The sequence below is a fragment of the Talpa europaea genome (assembly GCF_964194135.1).
Source record: "Talpa europaea genome assembly, chromosome: X".
NCBI lineage: Eukaryota > Metazoa > Chordata > Mammalia > Eulipotyphla > Talpidae > Talpa > Talpa europaea.
The window spans coordinates 7,629,177-7,643,603 of NC_140081.1; the positions used below are offsets into that span (position 1 = coordinate 7,629,177).

The window sequence follows — 14,427 nt, forward strand, 5'->3', positions numbered from 1 at the left end:
GCGCTGGTGTTGCTTGGTTTTCTCTTTAGCTTCAATTCGTGTCTGCCTGTCCCCCCAGTGATAGTGCGAGGTGTGGGAATTTTCTAATATTTCTTGTGTATGTGATGTTTCCAGTTTTTCATTTTTAAAAAACTGTTCATTGCTCATCTGCTCATTTATCTGTGAGACTCAGCCAGGAGTTCCATTTTGGTTGGTTTCTCACCCGAGGAACAACCAGTGTTGTATTTTGTATCGTTCCAGGGACATTTTATGTCTATATAAACAAACAGATATTCTTATATATGTAACAGATGTAGTATATTTTTACCTGATTCCAGTGAGACAGGCTTGGGCAGGGAAATACCATCTCAGCTTGATTTCACTGGGGAAAAACCCTTTTATTTTAAAGCAAGACACTCACTTTCCAGACCCTAACTATCCTGGCTGCTCTGTCTTCTCTTTCTAGAGGCCAAGCTTAATGCTCTTCTGGAGTTCTCACTGCTCACTACTCTTTCTGCTTCAAAGACAAAATAAAGACAAACAGAATTCAGAGAATTTTATCACCCTGCCATTCAGCTCGGGGATTTTGGCTTTGTTTTTGGTGCAAAAAAAATTTTTTTAAAGATTTATTTATTTATTTATTTATTTATTTATTTATTTAATTTATTTATACATACAAGCCCTGGGCACAGTCAGAAGCGCGGGAGGGTGAGAGAATTCACCAGAGCCAGAGCGGGGAGCAGAGCAGGCAGAAGGACCGAAGTACACTGCTGAGGGGAGCAACGGGCGGCAGGAGAGGTCTGCGCGCCATGTGGGACCCTCGATGGCGGCCGGGGAGCAGCCGGGGATCGAACCGGCGCTGCAGAGGCTGCAGGCAGCTTCGCAACCCAGTGCTCAACCGCTGCTTGTTTTTGGTGCAAAATTTTTAATGAAGAGGCGGGGGAAGGGTTATTAGACACTGCTAGCAGCCACCGTACTAATCTAGAAGTCTCTAACTTGCAAAACATTTATTTAACTTCGTTGATTCCTTTCCCCCTTTATTCTCACTCAGTCTTATTTCTTGTCCTGTTTCTGCCCCGACTTAACTGTTGGCACCTATAGCCAGAACCCAGTTCTCTCTGCTCCTTGAATTCTTTCGGAATGATTCGAAATAGAAAAGACGTGTGTGGAAAGGCTGGTGGCAAAGCCGAACACCCAGGGCTCTGTGGAGAGGCCTTCATGAGGCTGGAAGAGAATTAATCATCACTGCAAACAAGTTGTTCATTGGAAGAGTTTGGATGGAAACTGGAAGAAAGAGTCTTTCTGGGAGACTGACACTGTACTGAGAGAACTTTTTCTGGTGTCAGGGATATTCTGTGGGTCGACGGGGCCAGGATGCTGGGAGGATCACGAGCGCAGGCAGGCTGCAGAGGGTGAAGAGTAGAGGTCATGGCTGACAGATCGGGATGGCATCCAGTGAGGTGGCTTGGAGTTGAGTCATGAGAGAGTCGGTGCTCTTGAGTTTGAAGAAAGCAGTGTGTGAACAAGAGGACGTCCTGGGCGCTGCCTCAGCCACCCTGACTCGCGTCCCTAGGGCTCAGGCTGGGGAAATTGCCCACGAGGCAGGACAGGCCTGGGTTGCTCTTTCAGGTCCCAGAATTCTCTGTCCGGGCATCATGTGGCCTCTGTGGGTTTTTTTTTTTTCCCCAGTAGGGCCTCAGCCATTTTTCCCCTTCCTTATTTTGGAACCTTCCCCCTTCCCCTCTCTGAGGGCTCTGATGGCAGCCCCTTTGAAGGGCCCCTCTGTGTCAGCACGCTGCCACTTCCACATTTACTTCTCACGGTCGCAGTCAAACCCTCGGCCTGATGCACCACTGACCCTAGGCCTGCCAGCAGCTGCAAGCTCTTGTTGATCCCTTCGTGGCACTCAAGCGGGATTGCTGAGTTCTGGGTAGCGGTCAAGGCTGAGGAAACCTCCTGCTGTTAGGGATGGTCAGGGGCAACAGCGTGTGCAGGTGTGTGTGGCCTCTCAGCATTGCTCAGTCTCCTGCGTCCTCTTTCTCGGTCTGAATTAGACACGGAAGGAGGGAGGGTTTGCCTCTGTGTCACAGGAAGAACTGGTTTCATAAATTGCATAGCAATACATAGGCCCTGTTCTGGACCTGACATCTCGTTTGACTGTATTCATTCCCCGCTTGATTTCCGACCCTGGCTGCAGTTTGACCATCTCCCGAGGGGCGGAAGGTTGATGAGGCCTCAGTGTGTTCTCAGTGGAGGATCCACAGCTGCTTGACGGCCTCTGTGATCACATGGCATCAAGTCTTCCTCCTACATTCCTGCACCAACCTTAGCCTTCTTTTTCAGATTTTCTAGTCCTTTGTTTTTGAAATATTGTGTTTCAAAAAACGTACTTTATTATGTTTGAAATATTATGTTTGAAAAAACGTACTTTTTTCAGCCAAAGTCTTTATCAGCTGGCTTTTATGGTTGGTACTCCTCTGGCATTTACCCTGTACCCTTCTTAACCAAAGCAGCCATAACTGCTTGGTTTCTTCACCAGGGGTCACCCCTATGTGAAAAGCAGGTTTTGTGTTCCAAGATGAGAGTAAGAGATACTGAATCACAGAAAGAGTGGTGACTCGAGGGGCCCTGGCATAGAAACAGAAGGATTCTTGTAGGAAAAAGACATTTGTTCAGTAAATGTTAGGATTGGATGGGGTGCTGCGTGAAGGCCTTGCAGGGCCCATTTAGCAAGGGTGCTGGGGGGAACGGTCAGCATCCATTTGTATTCTAGCGTGTAATGGTTATGCAGTGGTTAGGCTGCTGATGAGAGCAGTGGTCACATTTAATTTGTGGGCGCAGGTGTGGACCCTGCATTAAAGGCTATGGTGGCTAGAACTTTCCTGGTAAGGAGCAGGGCCCATATTGATTTGGTAGACAGCCCTGATTTAGCCTCTCTGGTGTAGCTGGAAATGCTCATTGAAGAACTTTCCCCAGACAGTATGTTTAAAAGCTGAAGAGGGAGAGTGATGTTTCTTTGCGGTATATCCCCCTTGGTCTTAGTTAATATATATGAAGCTGTGGCTCTGGAAGGCTCCTTTACATTGGCACCATTTCAGTCCCCAGGCCCATTGGTCTTCACCTTCATCTCAGGCGAGCAGGCAGTCACAACCTGCCGAGTGCTTGCTAGCTTGGCCCCGGATGCTGTGCAGCCCCCATGCTTGCCTCTCTGTCCTGCCAGCAGTCTTGCAAAGTAGACTACTAGCAAGGCTATATCGCTGCTTGACAGCTGCTGCGCCAGGGGTACCCTGAGGACTGCAGACACGGCCCCTGCTCCCAGGGAGCTGGCTCTCAAGCTTGGCAGCGGGCTGTGCCACAGATGGTCCCAGCTCTGTAGGTGTCAGGGAAAGCTGACATTTGCCCTAAAGGCAGGGAGCACCTTGGTGGCTAGGCAGAGAAGTCCCACCAAGGAGTGATGCTTCTGCTGAGCTGGGAAGGAGGGCTAGTGGCTCACGGAGCCAGGGAAGGATGGCACCGCGAGGCGAGGAGTGGCTCGTGCAGTACTAGGAGCCCAGACAGGATGAAACAGGGCCGGATGTGTCTGAGAGCATCCAGGCCGAGCAAGCACTGAGTCCAAGCGAGTGAGTCCAAGCAAACAAGTCGGGAGTCTAGGAGCTGGAGCCTGCAGAGTCCCATCCGAGCAGCACTCAGCGTGCAGGAGTGCAGTCAGCGCAGGCTCCCCAAGCTGGCCCCTGTCCTGTCCACTGTCCGGGGCCCCCCGTGTTCCAGGCACCAAATCCACAGCCCCCTCTACTGCCTGCAGCTGGAGGAGCCACAGCATTGGAACTGGCCCCAGGGGCTGCCTGCCCTGGGAGCCTCTGCTGTCCGCCATCACTGCTGGCCTCTTCCGGCAGCCACAGCCCTAGTGGGGCCACTGGAGGTGGGCAGTGAAATGCCCGCCACCCACTGCTGCTTGCAGTGCTCTGAGGCCCAGCACCGGAGACCCTGGGGGAAGGGGGTGGGTCTCCAGTTTCAGAAGGGCCTGCAGCGCCTACTCTGGCTGGCTTAAGCAAATTGAGGTTTATAATAAGGGGTGTGGATAGCCTACTGGATCTTTGGAAGCACAGAAGTGTCAGACTTTATTCTGAGCTTGCAAGTGTAATTCCCCAAGACACGCAGGACTGGGTGGCTGAAGGGTGCGCCCCCGGCTTAGATAAGAGCTTGTAGCTTCAGCCCCACACCAGGCATGCCCTAGGCCAGCAAAATGAATGCTTTGTTTCCCGTCTCTTTTTCCATGTGACAGACTTCTAAACAGTCTTCTGTGGGCGTGCTTGTTTAGCGGAACCTAAGGGCCTTCCGGGGTTCTAGCAGCAAAGGTGTTTGGACAGTGCAGTCTTAGCCAGCCGACCTCCGCATGTGTGGGGGCTGTGCTGGCAGGGTGGAGTGGCTGTTGAGTGAGTCAGTGTAGCAGGTGTAGATGTCATGGAGAAAAGACTCAGTTGAAGAACTGAAAGAAGGCCTATTTGGCCAGAGCCTGCAGTGGGAGATGAGGCTGGAGGGGTGGGCAGGGCCCCCGCAACCATAACCATACACTACCTTTAGATAGGGCGCTGGTGGCTTAGAAGTTAAATGGCCCAAGTCTCATGATGAGTAAGGGACAGCCTCACATTTGAACCCAAGTCTGTCTGTCTCCAGAACCAGCATTCTTTTTACACTTCCAATCTGTAGCCTGATTCTCTTAAGCTTGGCTTGAATTCAGGCCAAGTTCTTGGCGCATCTGTTTCCCATCTGCCTCAAGCTGCCTTAAGTGTTAAAGGGAGGACAGAGGAGCAGAGACAGGCAGCTTAGCTTCATCCAACTGGGGAGGCTGGGGCTGGGAACACTGGTGCAGCCACGGCCAAGCTGCCGCTTCACTGCTGATTTCTCACTTTACCCTGGCCTCTTCTAAGCAGAGAGCAAAATCCTGACTGTCGTTAAGGCAAAATGTCTTCTTAGAGCAGCATGTCTTGGCTCCTGCTAGAAGAATTGAAGACCTTATATGCATTTCTACATTAGTCAAAATAGTGTACTACAAACTGGAATAGCAGTGAAACGAGTGAATACTTGTATGGTCATTACAGGATGCTTTCCCGATGTGAAAACATGCCAGGTGCTTACAAGCAAAAGTATATGAGAATGAAGGTGGTGCTCTGTGTAGTTTTGATAACACGCTGATCGAATCTACAGCTGAACTAGGTTACGGGCAGGAAGATACATGTATAGCGTGTTCATATCCCGAGTTCATCTCCTTAAGCTTTAATACTGCTGCAGTGACTTGGTAGGCATTGCCGTGACCTTTCTTAAAAGCAGCGGGCACGTTCGTACAGCATGAACAGATGGGCGAGGGAGAGGCCTGTTGAGCTTTCTGACTTGGAGCATGCACCCTGCTCTCCGTTCTTGTTCCCGCCCAACTGGTTACCTGGCGGTGAGTCACCTCCTTTCCTTAATCCTCATTTTCCTGTTCTGCGAAATGGGAATAATGGATCCTCTGCTCGGTGTTGTTGTGAAGATGAACACAGGTCATGTGCTTCAGGTGTTTACACTCTAGCAAAGCCATGACTGCGCTTGAAGTGGCTGGTGATTGTTTTCACAATTTCTTAGTCTGTCTTAAAAAGTAACAACTGTGGATTATTTTAGACTCAAGAGTCCTACAGTTTGGCAATCAGCCTTCTAAGCTGTTGACATTAGATCCCTGAGTACGTTTGGTAGTATGTGGTTAAATCCCACCTTTGTGGATTTATTTCCAGGAAGAGAATTGCTAAGGCATTACTCCGTTAGGGTTTAATTTTGACTCACTTCTCCACAGACAAATCCAGAAGTTATTTACTGCAACTTCCTGTGAATCCATCGTTATTTTAAAATAAAAAATTAAAACATAAGCCTTTAGCTTCCACAGGGAGAGGGCCCAGCCTCTAACCTACTGGATGCATTGCTTGATAAATCCATCTAGAGTTCAGTTCCCATCGTTAGAGCAGAGCTCAGGTTAACCTTTTTCTGTCTTTGGACTAGGCCCGACAGTTTGTCTAATCATTTGTTTGTTCACTCATTCAGCAAACATTTTCTGAGCGTTTCCCACGTGATAAGCACTTTCCCGGGTCCTGGGGATAGAGCCGGGATCAGACTGGCCAACATTCCTGTCCTTGTGTAGTGAGAGTTGGCTGGGAGACAGAATATGAAAAAGATGCGTAGAGTATAATATAGAATGGTTGACTGCTGAGACAAAATTGCTGAGCTCTCCTTTTCTCCATTCCTCCTGTAACAGCTTTCCCAGTTTCTCTCTAAGCTGTTTTTTTAACTCTTATACCCTCCCGGGAATCTCCTCCGCGTCTGTGAAAGATAATCACGTATTAACCAAACGTAGAAAGATGGTTGTTAAAATGCACCTACATGTTGTCCCCATCAGTAGTCTGCCTGGACATGCAAATTAGAATGAAGTGGTTGTCTACTTGTCTCCTACCATTAGGTCACATCACACAGCCATGGAGCCTCCTTCAGCGCGGGAGCGGCTGTGCTGTTGGGACTGGGCAGGCCCCTGCCTTTCCTTTGGGCCCTGCTCGAAGGGTAGATTAGTGATGGTAATAGCTGCTATCACAAACACACCCCACATTTTAATGATTTGCCACAAGAGGTGTATTTCTCACTCATCCAATAGGCCGGCAGGTGACTTTCAGGCCCATGATGACTCAGGTGCGGGTCTCCTGTCCTGTGGCTCTGCCGTGCCCCACTCAGCAGGCGGACAGCGTGCGAGCCCCGCCTGGAAGTGGTGCAGGTCCCCTGGGCTCGTGTCCCCTTGGCTACATGCCAGTCACCTGGCTGCACCGAAACTGGAGGCGGGGGAGGAATACGCGACTGGAAAATGTCACTCCTGGGTGAGCAGCCACCCCGTGACACTCCTCTGCCAGGCTCGGGGGGCATGGAGGAGAGGACAGCTGCCGGCGTCCTCCAGGCAAGCGCCATTCACATTTGCCTTTGGCTCTTCTCCTCTCCTCAAGGCCCATGATCTTCGCTTGGGCAGATTAGTATTTACTTGGGCTGTTGTCTAGTCTCTGCACCTGGTGGCCATTCTTTTCTCTTGAGGGTGTGTCTTCTCGCCTCTTCGCCTGTGGGAGCGTGTCTCCATCAGCGCTTGCACCATGGCCGTCTTAGTTCTACAATTCTAGCAGGGCAGGCGTCCTCACATGGTCGCTGTGTTTTGGCAGGAGTTTTTGCTGTTCCAGGTGTTTTGTTTACGAGGGCACCAGGAGGACACTGTGAAAGATCATTGCGCCCTTCGGTGAAATGACTGGACGGCAGCTTTACAGGACCCCTCCAGGGTGGAGTTAGATTCTAAACAGAAATGTTCAGTGGCTGGAAAAATATACACACCCTTCTTCAGTTCTCCCTGACAACGACTCCTTGCGATTCATACTATTCAGCTATGCTTGATTTTTAAGATGCTTCAGGGGCAAATGTCATCTTTTGGGATTTTATTAATAGTATTACTTTTTAATGAGTCTTTTGAAGTCTCTTTCAGTACAAACAGTCTGTTCTCCCCAGAGATAATAACTTGCAGTGCCAAATATTTGCATTTCACTTGAAACAAAACCAAAGGTTTGAATGTTTTAAATATAAGCAAATCTAATTCTCCTGTGTCTAGAGAAACTGTATAATGAACCATATGTATGTGGCTTAAGTAGACAGATGTGGAAGATTTCTCTTTCTCCTTTTATTTTTTTCCTTAAAAACTGCTGGCAGGACTCACAATTGGCACCAAGTAGCAAATACTTCTGCCCAACCAACAAACCACTAGAGATGGAGTTAAACTGGGGGAGGCTTCGGGGGGCACTTGGAAGTGCAGCGTGCACTGATTTTGGCTTCTCTGTGGAAGCCCAAGGCTGCACAGCTCGTCGACCCCCATTTCTTTATGCCTACACTCTTTCCCTTACACGTCCTCCCTTAGGTGACTGAATTTTCAGATCTTTGTCTGAAAAATTGTGTCAGTTGTTGTATTTGACTTTCAGGTTCATTGGAGGAGATCGTTCCCTGCATCTGGGCCCCTGGCTGCTGGCGTTAGTCCTGAGCTGCCCACCCGACTCTGGAACGGGCCTTTCTCTGGGGGTGGCCCCCTGCGCCTTGTCCTTTGGCCCGGGTGACTGATAGGCCTTAACTGATCTTCCTACCTTTCAGTCTCCCCCGCTCTGTTCTCCTCACTGACGTGATCTTTCTGGAACCGAAATATGATCATTCTGTGTCCTGTTTAATACTTATCTGTGGCTCCCTGTTATCTTCTGGATACGGTCTAAACCCCTTAGCCTGTTGTACCTGGGCCTTCGTGATGCAAACCTTGCTTTCTGTCTGGACCTTTTTGAGACCTCGCCACTAATACCCGCTCTGCGCTGGTAGACTGTGACATCTATATGTAGCTCAACTTTCAGAATGTGGCCATTCTCCCTCTTTTTGGGGGGATATCTTTGCAAATGCTGTTTCTTTTGCTTGCCTTGCCCTGCATGTTTCTCAAACTCGAGTATGCTTTGAATCATGTTGAGAGCATGTTAAGCCACAGATTCCTGGGTTTCACTTCCAAACTTTAAGATTCACTAGGTGTGAGGTAGGGCCTGAGTTTCTGTATCCTAACACGTCCTTAGGGGATGCTGATGTCAGTGGTCTGGGGACTGCCCTCAGGTGAAGCTCTGTTTACCATTGAAGTTAGCTGCTATGAGATGGCCTGCTGGTCTTTCTCCCTCTCGGAACTCAAGGCTTCCTGGGAAAAAGAATCTATTTGTCCATTAGTCTATCCTTAGTGTCCAGTGTCTGGGATGCTGTTGGTATCCAATAAGTATTTGTTGAATGAATGACCCACTGGTCACTGTTTATGACACAAAGTAAAATAATTTTGCTTCTCATAGCTGCCTTTTGCAGGATTTTGGTCTAAGGGTATGTCGAATGTGCTCTACCCCTTCCATATGCCCCTGTCTGTTCCTGAAATGCTTAATGGATATGGAACTTAGCGACTCCCCGTAGAGATCAGAGACCACGGGCATACTATATATAGGAGGACAGATGGGGACTTCTTTTGATCCAAACTTTAAAATATGGCTTGGACTTCAGGTTTTCTTTCATTAAGCACGATACAGAGTAGTGCTGCTGCATCTCTTCAGTAGGAGACATACTCCTGAACTCCCTAGACCCGCTCAGGAAGTGGGCCTCACACTGCCTGTGAGCACCTGTGATGTGCCTGCAGAATAAAGGAATAGATGTTTCGTCTCTGGTCCTTCAGGTTGAAACCCAGGTTGAAGATATTCAAGAACATTCCAAATGTCCAAACTGTGATTCTTATCATAGTTCTAAGATTCATATTTTTTTAATGCTCAAATCAATTTAGTTTATCAAATTAATTAAAAACATGCTGCGAGCAGCAGGGGGAAAGAGACGGGCCAGGTAGGTTATCATGTTCACTGGAAGCCAGCAGCAGGCCCGTACTGTGTACAGGTACCATATTTTGCCCTTACTCTTTGTTGTAAGGCCTTTTTGGTATTAGGGAGCATGACCTCTCCTTACCAGTCTGCATACTTGAAAAGGAGAAGGAGGGCTTGGGGTTCTCATGGGGATCCAAGAAGGGAGAGACGAGGAGGGACTCGGTGGTCCTGAGGAGTGGGAGTTCTTGGTTACTCATGCTGTTCTGCCATTAGTGGCTTTGCCCTCGTGGCTTTGTTTGCTTCACTGTCCTCTGTTCTGCCGGCAGGTGTCCTCATCGTTGCTCTTTCTAGTACTTCTCTGCTTGCCTCCCAGCTCCTGCCACTGCTGGGTTCTGCCTTCTCGCGAGTCTAAGTCCCCCTGGCCGGTGGTCTACGTCATGGCCCTGCTGTGCCTCTGTTAAGGGTCTGCTTTCTCTGCTGTGGATCTTTCTGTTGCTTCTCTGCACCCACAACAACGAGCATTTGGCCTGTGTTGTTCTTGCTAGGGAAGAGCTTTCTATGCTAAGGCATCCCAGAGTCAGCATTTGTGTACCCGCCCACCCTCACTGGGACTCAGGCGAGGCCAGGCGTGAGGTAGACTGCAGAGCTGTGTGACGGGCAGTGCCCTCTGTAGTGACTGAGGGCATGGTTGGGACATTGGACAATTCTTTGGGGGCAGTGGAACCTGATGATGGTTGGATTTTGGCAGGCTGGGATCAGAGGAAGCATGTTCTAGGAAGAAGACACAAATCTGAGCTCTGGGGAGCGAGCATGTGGGCAGTCAGAAGCCTGTCACGAGTGAGCTGGGGGAGGCTGAATTATGAGGGACCTGAAGGCAAGTGGAGGAGGTGGTTTTTTTTGTTTTTTTGTTTTTTTTGTTTTAGACAACAGGTCATCTTCATAAGCTTTTCAGCAGAGGAATCACTTTCTCCTTTCCATTCCTGACTCCTGCTGTCAGAATAGACTGGCCCTGATTCGAGGCCGCTGTCGCTCAGCAGTGAGGTAACATGGGAGAGGAAGCAGAGAGAGCAGATGGTCATGGGATTGGACAACAAACATGGCCTGACGTCGGCAACAGCAGCTGGCCGCGGCAGCTTCATTTCCAGGCAGGAGGGTGTGTTCTGGGGGAGCAGACGTAGTCAATACCCGGCAGGATTTTTGCTCCTTCGTTGGCAGGGCAGTGGTGTGACAGAGCTGCCCACCCGCGTCCTGTCCGCTTCCTGAACCATCTCTGCTATCTTAATTGTTCACTCAAAAGCATCCGTTCTTGTGAATCCTGCCCATGCCCAGTCTTTTAGGTTCTTTTATTCCAGCCATATCTGTCAGTGCCCATCCGGAGGGCAGCGCCCCTGTGAGCTGTAGTGTATTGTGATATGGTATGTAACCTGGTGCAGCACACGCTGGCACTTCCATCCTGTGTCCGACCCCTGGAACTGGGACAGACATCAGGGCTTTCAGAAACTGCTGCTGGAGCATTTGAATTTGATTTTGGAATTTGGGGGGAGCATTTTGGAAAGTTGGGTGGTCCATGGGGGTGCTCAGACTGACTTTGGTTCTTCCTTGCTTGCCTTATTTATATAGTTTATTATCAGAATGATGAGGGGTTTCTGAAAAAAAAAAATCCAGATGGATACAGCCCAGTTAAAAGATCCTGATTTGTAAGAACCTGACTTTGAGCAGATTTTTAATCAGCTTGCTGCCCGCAAGTCACTGAAGGATATGGGCATACACCTTTTGCTCTCTGACCTCAGTTCCCTCATCTGGAAACATGGTTGTAATACCTGCTCTGCTTCCCTCTCAAAACCTTTGAGGTAGTGGTGTGTGTAAATTTCAGAGCATTCTGTGAATTTAAGGTATTCACTCAGATAGCGGCTTCTTAGGCTTAGAAAGTTGGTGTGCTTTAGTGCAGTCCCACCTAGTATGAAAACTTCAAAGATGACATCTCAAGGTTATATCACAGTTCAAAGTTTTATGGTCTTCTTTTTCTTCTGAATATTGTTAGAGAAAAACAGGTGTTCCTGGGAAAAATTACTTCCTGGAATGGTATGTGTGTTGGGGCTGGTGGTGGGGACAAGGGGCAGGGATTGTCTGCTGTCTTTTCTAGGGACAGTGAGCAGAGCGCCCTTCTCATGATTGGTTTCTTGCTAGTGTGTTCAGAAGCAGGCAGCGTGATGGCCTGATGACATTACTACTTCTCCATTTCTCCTGTAGTCCCTTTTTGTCCTAGAAGCTCACCCTCTTCTGTTGGTTCACCTCTTGGTTCCATGAACGTGACCCTTGGCAGGTAACACAGAGTTTCAGGATCGAGGGGAGGAAACCATTTTTGCTGCTTTTCCCAGTGCCTAGCAGTGCTTTGTTTTCTCCTGCTGTAGATCTCTGCTTCCTTCTAGCCTTCCATCCTCAAATTTGGCTTGCACGCCCTCTAGTGGCAGGTGTGATGCACCCCTCGTTACCCTTTTTATTGTTCTCTCTCCCCCCAGAGTTATTATTAAGTTTTAGCCTCGATTCACATATGTGGATTGAGAGGTTCAGTGGTCTCGCTTCCTTGGACCTGGGACGTGGGATTTGAACTGGAGCTTTTGGTTCCCAGATTTATGTAATGGAAATACCTCCGAACAAAGAGACGTGGTAATAGCACTTGTAGTTTTTCATGATTTTTAAGGGATCCATCTTATCTCCGCCCCCCACAAGAAGATATTAAATAGCTTCCTGATTACACATGATAATGGATGATACACAGACTTCATCCCCGTCTGAGACTTTATCTGGTACCACAAGAATCCAGATTATCTTAATGTCTACCCCGCTAATCTGAAAGGATCAAAATGTGGTGGATAATTGAGGGTAAGAGTGAGCGTGTTTTCTTACCCTTCCTTCGTCATACTGAAAAGCTTTCATCATTTACCAGGTACTTGATATTTCTTGCTCAACCTTGTTAGCAACTCAGAGGGATACAAAAAAGTATAAAACATGATATTTACCCTTCAAAAGTTTACATTCTACTTATGAGTCACTTAAATTTATTCACTTGAGAAAAATAAATGAGTGATAACTTTTATTGGTGTTTCATGAAAGACATCTCACTAAAGACAGACTCTCTGAGCATTTGCTTGCTTGCTTATTTATTTATTTATTTATTTAGTCCTTTTCAGTGGAGAGAGAACCACAAGATAACACCAATTACCCCGAAGAGCCCTGGAGGATAACAGAAGAGCAGCGCGAGTACTATGTCAATCAGTTCCGATCTCTGCAGCCAGACCCGAGTTCCTTCATTTCAGGTAACGAAGCCTGACGGGTGAGAATGCAGGTCCCTGTATCAGTGTCTCACATAAAGAACAGTCCATGTCTTGGGAAATAGTTCGCACAGAATGAATATGACAACCTTCTGTGATTGCAATTCGCTTTCCTTTAAGATTGAATGTCTTACCAACCATAAACCATGCAGAAAAAACACTTCACAGTGACATTAGGAAATTAGGTTTCCCTTTCAAAGGGGTTAAGTGGGAACTTGGGGGAACCTGGTCCTCACCCTGTACCCTATTGACTGGAGCACTTCTTGAAATGATGGACCGTGGTGACACCGTTAATTGCTTACTCATTGTATTAAGTTAGAGCAAGGGCTTACTGTTGCCTTCTGAAAGTTAGTGTCACGAGTCTCCTTATGTTATATACACATTAGAAGTTCAAATTCATGCTTGCTTTTTTTGGCTCAAATCTTTTGCCTTTGGGTTTTCTGAGATAAAATATGGGAGGAAAATTGGCCAGCATTTTTATGTCCACATGTCAGTTCTTTTGAGTTGTCTTTAGAAATATGTGTTCCTGTTGAGTTCTCATATACAATTCAAGCCGAGAGGAATTGATTTTATTCCTGTGTGCCTGCATTTTACTGGACTGAAGGCTAACCAAACAGTGAAAGAGTCTGGAAGAAAAAAAATCATAAAACTTTCTTCTTATACTTCAAACTTGAAGAATAACAATATACCCTCGAAAACTCTAATCTGGAAGAAAAAAAAAATCATAAAACTTTCTTCTTATACTTCAAACTTGAAGAATAACAATATACCCTCGAAAACTCTAATCTTGCTATTAAAGTGTGGACTAACACTAATTTTCTCTTGTGAAATAAGGTGTGTAGTGAAGTATAGTTGTATAAATGCAGACATTTTCTGATTAGCAGTGATAGCTTTACTGAAGTAGACTGTTGTAGAGACAATAAATTAATGTTGATAATATGATTTAAAAAAAATAAGCGGAAATCCAGATGCACCTATTGATCGTTGCTCACTTACTCTCTGCTTAGGAGAGTGTCTGCACAACCCATACAGGTGTTTTGCTAAATACTGACAGGTAGTTGTTCTGAATGTTTATTTTTCTTTCAACTTTCTGGTTTGCCAGAGTTTCAAATATAGCTGCAACTAGAGCACCTATCACACAGTTCCCATGGCTTTATCTCTGTCCTCTTTCAGCCTAGATGATTTTGAAGCAATTATTAGACTCATTTGAAAATATTTCAGGCTGTATCTCTAAAGATAGGACCTCTCTTAAAAACATAACTACAGATTAATATTTAAAAAAAGAAACGAATTTTTTATTATCATCAAGTCTTCAAAGATTAGTTTGACCAAGGTCAAGAGAGGTTCATATATTGCAATTAGTTGTTATCTCTTTTATTTAAAAAAAAAAAAACTACTGAGATGCAATTCATATACCATAAAATCCACCCATTGAAAGTGTGCAGTTCAATGGTTTGAGCATATTCACCGAGTATACTCACAATCTGGAATATTTTCATCCCCCCATTCCACCTTCTATTAGTAATTACTCCCTATTCCAACACACCCCACCCCTGCAAAATCATTACTTTCTCTCTCTCTAGATTTGCCTACCCTGGGATTTGCATATAAATGAAGTCATGTAATAATGTTCTGTTTCGTGTCTGACCTTTTTCACTTAGCATGATGTTTTTTAAAAATTATTTTATTGAGGGCCTCCTCGG

At 46.9% G+C, this 14,427-nt stretch overlaps 1 protein-coding gene across 3 annotated transcripts in view; it reads left to right on the top strand.

Annotated features, from left to right (window-relative positions):
- REPS2 (RALBP1 associated Eps domain containing 2) overlaps positions 1 to 14,427 on the top strand; it is a gene marked incomplete at both ends in the record, with an annotated part of 164,245 nt that overhangs the window by 79,509 nt on the left and 70,309 nt on the right. For all 3 annotated transcript variants that reach the window (XM_084258093.1, XM_084258094.1, XM_084258095.1), the window contains one exon: positions 12,574 to 12,709. In XM_084258093.1, coding sequence (XP_084114219.1) covers positions 12,574 to 12,709 — 136 coding nt within the window. The remainder of the gene's footprint in view (positions 1 to 12,573; positions 12,710 to 14,427) is intronic.